Below are 6,081 nucleotides of genomic sequence, written 5' to 3' on the forward strand. Positions count from 1 at the left end.
AAAAAATAAAATAAAATAGTGCCCTTAGAAAATGACAAATCAAGCTTATTATCCATGTTTCACATTTATTTGTGGTTTACTTGTACTCTGAGCCTAGTTTCCTCACCTGTGAAATGGAAGTTTTAATAATTCCTATGTCACAAAATTGTTGAAATATAAATGAAATGGTACAGGAGAAGTGGGTGAAGTGCTTATCTATGAGTTGGCACAAGGGAGGCACCCAGGAAGCAGTGGTGGAAGCTGGTATTGTTAGGTATATCTCATGGTAATAACTCAAGGCACTCATGTGAACCCTCTCGCTACACTTCCATTCATCTGAAAATGCTCTTTGCATCTCCACACACACCTTTGCATTCCATCTCAGAGGTACACCTGCCCCTCCACCTCTCAAAGTCCAGTCCCCCCTCCCCTACCTCACCCCTGCAGATTCTGTTCTTTTCTCTGTCTTGTTAAGAGCTCTTCTCATTATCTTCCATCCATTAAAACTTTTCTTCTCTTTTTCAATCTTTCACTTTCCCCCCCTTTCCATTAATCTTTTACCCTTTAAATGTTTTCGTCTGTGTTTTCAACCTCTTCCTCTTCATTAACTGTATTCCCCCTTAGTCCATTAACATATTCAAAATTCCTCATCCTAAAAAATACCTTCACCCTACCCTGGTACACACCGGACCAACCGAGTCTTTCCTCCCTTAATATCAAATTTCTCTATAGAACATTCTCCACTTGCTGCAGACACAGTCTCTTCACCCCCCTTACCTCTGAACACTGCAGTCCTCCAACAGTCTGTCCTCACCATTCCTCTTCCTTATAAACAGTCTCCTCTACTTCCATTTCACCCACATGAACACCCAGTCAAAGGACTCTCAAAACTGTACTTTGGGTCTAGTTTCCTTCAATGCAAATTCCCCCTTTGTTTATCTGCCTCAAGTCCATCTGATGATCCCTCCAGCACATCAGACTACATTTCCCATTTCTCATTCCCCACCTCATGTCAATATCATTGTTCACTACTCTCATCCTGCCAGTCCCCGAGACTTAAAGCTGCACAAAAAACGCCAAATCCATCCTTCCCCTCCCCCCTCCACTAAATACATGGGTGTCTCCAAAGTGTCAGTGTATTTTAACTAAATTATTTCAAATTACTAATTATACAAATTTACATACAAACTCAAACACACACATCAGCATTTGAAAGTTTAAATATTTTTATTTATTTTTTACTTGTGGGGTGCCTGAGTGGCTCAATCAGTTAAGTATCCTACACTTAATGTCAGCTCAGGTCTTGATCTCAGGGCTGTGAGTTCAATCCCCACATTGGGCTCCGTGCTGGGAGTGAAACATACTTTAAAAAAATTAGCAGAAGACATGAGCAGACATTTCCCTAAAGAAGACATCCAGATGGCCAACAGACATGTGAAAAGATGCTCAATATCACTCCTCATCAGGGAAATAGAAATCAAAACCACAACGAGATATAACCCCACACCTGTCAGTATGCTAAAATGAAAAAGACAACAAGTGTTGACGACGATGTGGAAAAATGGAACCATCATGCACCTGTTCATAGGAGTGCAAGCTGGTGCAGCAACGGTGGAAAGCAGTATGAGAGTCCTCAAAAAATTAAAAATAAAATTACCACATGATTCAGTAATTGTACTACTGAGTATCTACACAAATAATACAAAAACACAATTTCCAAAGGATATATGCACTGCTATGTTTATTTCAGCATTATTTACAATAGCCAAATTATGGAAGCAGATCAAGTGTTCATCCATAGATGAATGGATAAAGATGTGGTATATGCATATATACCTATACATATAGACATATATGTGTAATGGAATATTACTCAGCCACTAAAAATAATGAAATCTTGCCATTTTCAACCACTTGGATGGATCTACAGGGTATAATTATAAATCAGTCAGAGAAAGACAAAAACCATATGATTTTGCTCATATGGAATTTAGGAAACAAAAGAAACAAAGAAAAAAAAAGAGAGAAACCCCAAAAGAAACTCTTAACTCTATAGAATAAACTGATGGTTACCACAGGGGAGGTGGGGGGATGGGTGGAATAGGTAAAGGGGATTAAGTATACACTTAACAGGATGAGCAATGAGTCCTACGTAGAATTGTTGAATCACCATATTGTACATCTGAAACTAATATAACACTGTATAAAATTACAGTGGAAAGAAATGGAGATATGAAGGCAGGAAGGAAGAGGAAGGAAGGAGGAAATGAAGGAAGGAAGGAAGGAAGGAAGGAAGGAAGGAAGGAAGGAAGGAGAGAAAAGAAGGAAGGAGAGGAAGGAAGGAAATTGATTCGACTCAGAAAGACAGGGACTGGGGCATCTAGGTGGTTTAGTCACTTGAGTGACCAACTCTTGATTTTGTCTAGGGTCATGATCCCAGAGTTCTCAGATCGAGCCCTATGTGAGTCTCCAAATTTAGCATATAAGTTGCTTGAGTCTCTCTCTCTCTCTCTCTCTCTCTCTCTGTCTCTCTCTCTCTCAAATAAAAATTAAAAAAGAGAGACTGAGAGAGGAGGCAGATTTCCTCCATATGCCCATTATCCTCCCTGTGGTTCTGTATGGAAGCTATAGATACTCCCATTCTACAGACGAGGGAACAGAATTGCAGAGGAATCAAATAACAGGATTGAAGTCAGGCAGGCAGACCCCAAACCCACATTCTCCCCTCTTGAGTGTTCCTTGCTCTCCCAGGGTATCTCCAGCCTGATCCTAAGCTGAAAGACTCCCACCTCTAGCAAAACAAGGGTGAATACCAGACATTTTAAACTATCTGATTTCCAACTGACCTCAATCTTTCTGAATTTACTTCTTAACTTCTCCTGTCTAAATCTAACATCAGTCTTCCTAAAGTTACTTCTTGTTCCTCTCCTGCCTAAATAAACCATATTTTGACTATACTTCAATGTTTCTTCAACTCCGGAGACTTTGCTCCTCTTACCCCTTCTATCTGCAAGAACCTCCTCTATTCCTCTGCCTGTGGAGACCAGATCCATTTGTTAAATACCCCAGCTAGATAAATGCCACCTGTTCCATGAGGCCTCTGGATCATCCAATCAGAAGGAGTATTTCCCTCTGCTAAGTTCTTCTTCCGGTCTCTCCTATGAGACTCTGTGAGAGAAATCTCCCAGTTCCTACCTTACCAGTTGGGTCCTGTTTTATCTCCTCTATAGTACACACTCCCAGTTGCGATGTTGTCTAACTCTTCTTGCATTTCCCCCAACAGTGCCTGATCTGTGCCACATAGAAAATTCATGCTTGATATAGGCATATTGAAAGAGCTAACAAATGAATAGGGCTCTCCTGCAGGGGAGATCATTAAAATGGTAATAAGTGATATTTTAAATCTTTACTATAAGAATAAAATTCCTTCTTTCCTCACTTTCTAGACATTGTGCAAATACCCCATCACCCAGTGCCTTGCTGCTCCAGCTGTGTATCGAATGGTTCTACAGCAGATTTCTACCAGGTATGGTAGAAGTGGTGGGAGCTGGTCATAACAATCTTTGGGTAGGAATTTAAGGAATCCAGCGTACTGTGGTCTGACTTTTTTTTTTTTAAATATTTTTATTTATTTCTAGGAGAGAGAGAGAGAGACAGCGTGAGCAGGGGAGGGTCAGAGAGAGAGGGAGTCACAAACTCTGAAACAGGCTCCAGGCTCTGAGCTGGCAGTCAGCACAGAGCCCGACGCGGGGCTCGAACCCACGAACCGCGAGATCATGGCCTAAGCGAAAGTCGGACGCTTAACCAATTAAGCCACCCAGGCGCCCCTGGTCTGACTTTTTAACTGTCGTTCTTTGAGGGGTGTGTGGGTGTGTGAGTGGTAATTAAGTGTTGATGGTGATAATTATCATTAGTCAGCCTAATTAATTAATTAAAGCTGGACTCCAAGATCCAAATGAAATCCTCTGTGCCCCATGAGTTATTGTAGGTTTATTATTTTTTGAACATTTTTCTTATGAAAGGACAAACATACAGAAAAAAACAAAACACATAAATTTATAGATTAATGAATTGTTGAAATTAAAACACCTATGTCACCACTCACATGAGTTACAAAAATAGGACATTGTCCACACCCCAGGGAACCTGCATGGCTCTCTATCTTCCCAAAAGGAACTCACATCTTGACTTTCATGGGGTTAGTATCCTTATTTTCCCTTATAGAAACCCTCCTAGGTAAATAACTCTAAATAAGTTATTATATTTTACTTAACTTTGAACTTTATGTGTATAATCATACATTATTCTATATTACCTGGCTTCCTTTTTCAACTTATGTTTTTAAGATGTGTCTACGTTGCTGTATATTGGTATAGTTCATTTTCATTGCTGTGTAATACCCCATTGTACTAAAACATTGCATTTTTTAAAATCAGTTCTACCATTAATGGACACTTGGGTAGTTTTTATTTTGGGTTATTGATGACTAATGCTACGTTGAATACTTATACATGTACCCTGGTGCATATAAGCTTGCATTTCTGTAACATTTTTATGGAAGAAGAATTGCTAGTTCAGTCAGACAATACATTCTACCACCTGGATTTTCAAAATACTTAACCAATCTATGCTCCCACTAGCAGAGTAGATTTGCCATTGTTCCATAACACTGGCAATATTTTTTATTGTCAGAGTTTTTAATTTTTGTCAATCTGATGGATATATAGTGTTCTCTTACTATAGTTTTGTTTTTGCATTTTCTCATGTTTGTGAGCTCATCTTAGCTAAACTGAAAACTGCTCTTTGAAACATATGGACAATTATGAATCTTTTAAAGACTCTGAAATTAAGATGACTCCTCCAAAATTCAGAGTAACATGTTTTACATATAGAATTAAAATATTAAGATGTTTAATGACTACCCATATGAAGCTAATTTTGAATCACAACTAGAGTTTTTCATGAAGCCTCATGCTGGCTTGACTCCATTTGTGTTTCAAAGTTCATAGGAAGCAACTTTTTGAAGTATTCCTCAGATGAGTATCTTTGTTTAAATCCAATAACTCCACCAAGTTATAACTAATGACTGCATCAGACTCTGCCCATGTGATCTATTTGGAATAAAGTTGCAGAAGAATGAAGAAGACACTTCAGTAAAACCACCTTCTTGTCCATCTCCCCCAACTCTGTATGTACCCAGGGCGGGATGAAGAGGATGAAAAGGTGGACTAGATGGCTGCTGCCTCTCTGATCCCCAAGAGCTGACTGGCTCAGCCCACAGCCAGCTGGTACTCAGATCTCAATCGCTTCTCCCCATGTCTTTCAGGGAATCCATCATTATTTTGTGGCTGTTTTGTCTTATTTATGGAAAATTTTATGAGGAAAATGAAAGAGGATTTATGTCACGAATGGACCTACTAGAAACGTTCACAGCCAATGTTTCTGCTCTGTCTGAAATTCCTTCTCTCAGGGCTGTTACCTACACCCCTTCTCTCTTTTCCTACATTCATCCTGGTCTTCCTTGAGGTCCTGAGCAATTCATTTCCACCCCTTCACTTGGATTTTCTGCTCAGAAATACAAAACTCCTTCAGTTCACGTGTCCCCACTCTTCATAGAAGGCAGTTTATCCTCACATGCTTTTGGGTGTCTTATCACCCACCATTATGCTTTATAAAGCGTCCATCTTAGCCACTGAAGACGTTAAGGCAAGATCTGATAAATATGTCTTTGCCATCATTTTACATCAACTTCCAGGTTTGATCCAAACCTTTGACCAAACCCATTAGCCTCACCAGCACCACCCATCCCTTGCCAGAAGAGTTGACATGAACCAACAGGAAATGAGTGACTTCCCCTTGTCTTTGACCCCCAGTAAATTGTTTAAAGACAAATAAGAGCACAAGGAAGCAGAAGGATAAATGATCCAGATGACAAGACTAGGAGTGAGTTCTTAGCACTCGGGGCTGGGGTAGAGCATCCAAGACCTGACTGCAAACTCTGTTGATACGTTGCCTTCCCCTAGTCTCAGGTTTCCTGCCCTGGAGCACTGCGCTACTGGTGGGGAGGCTCTGCTGCCAGAAGAACAAGAGGAGTGGAGAAGA

The 6,081-nt window shown here is 40.1% G+C and overlaps 1 protein-coding gene across 1 annotated transcript in view; it reads left to right on the forward strand.

Annotated features, from left to right (window-relative positions):
• LOC120227575 (acyl-coenzyme A synthetase ACSM1, mitochondrial-like) overlaps window positions 1-6,075 on the forward strand; it is a gene marked incomplete at its 3' end in the record, with an annotated part of 21,915 nt that extends 15,840 nt beyond the window's left edge. Inside the window, exons 5-7 of the mRNA XM_039225657.1 lie at window positions 772-781; window positions 3,426-3,505; window positions 6,003-6,075. Coding sequence (XP_039081588.1) covers window positions 772-781; window positions 3,426-3,505; window positions 6,003-6,075 — 163 coding nt within the window. The remainder of the gene's footprint in view (window positions 1-771; window positions 782-3,425; window positions 3,506-6,002) is intronic.
• Window positions 6,076-6,081: the final 6 nt, after the last annotated feature.

Source organism: Hyaena hyaena, unplaced genomic scaffold, assembly GCF_003009895.1.
Source record: "Hyaena hyaena isolate Hyena2069 unplaced genomic scaffold, ASM300989v1 scaffold_2541, whole genome shotgun sequence".
Taxonomy (NCBI): domain Eukaryota; kingdom Metazoa; phylum Chordata; class Mammalia; order Carnivora; family Hyaenidae; genus Hyaena; species Hyaena hyaena.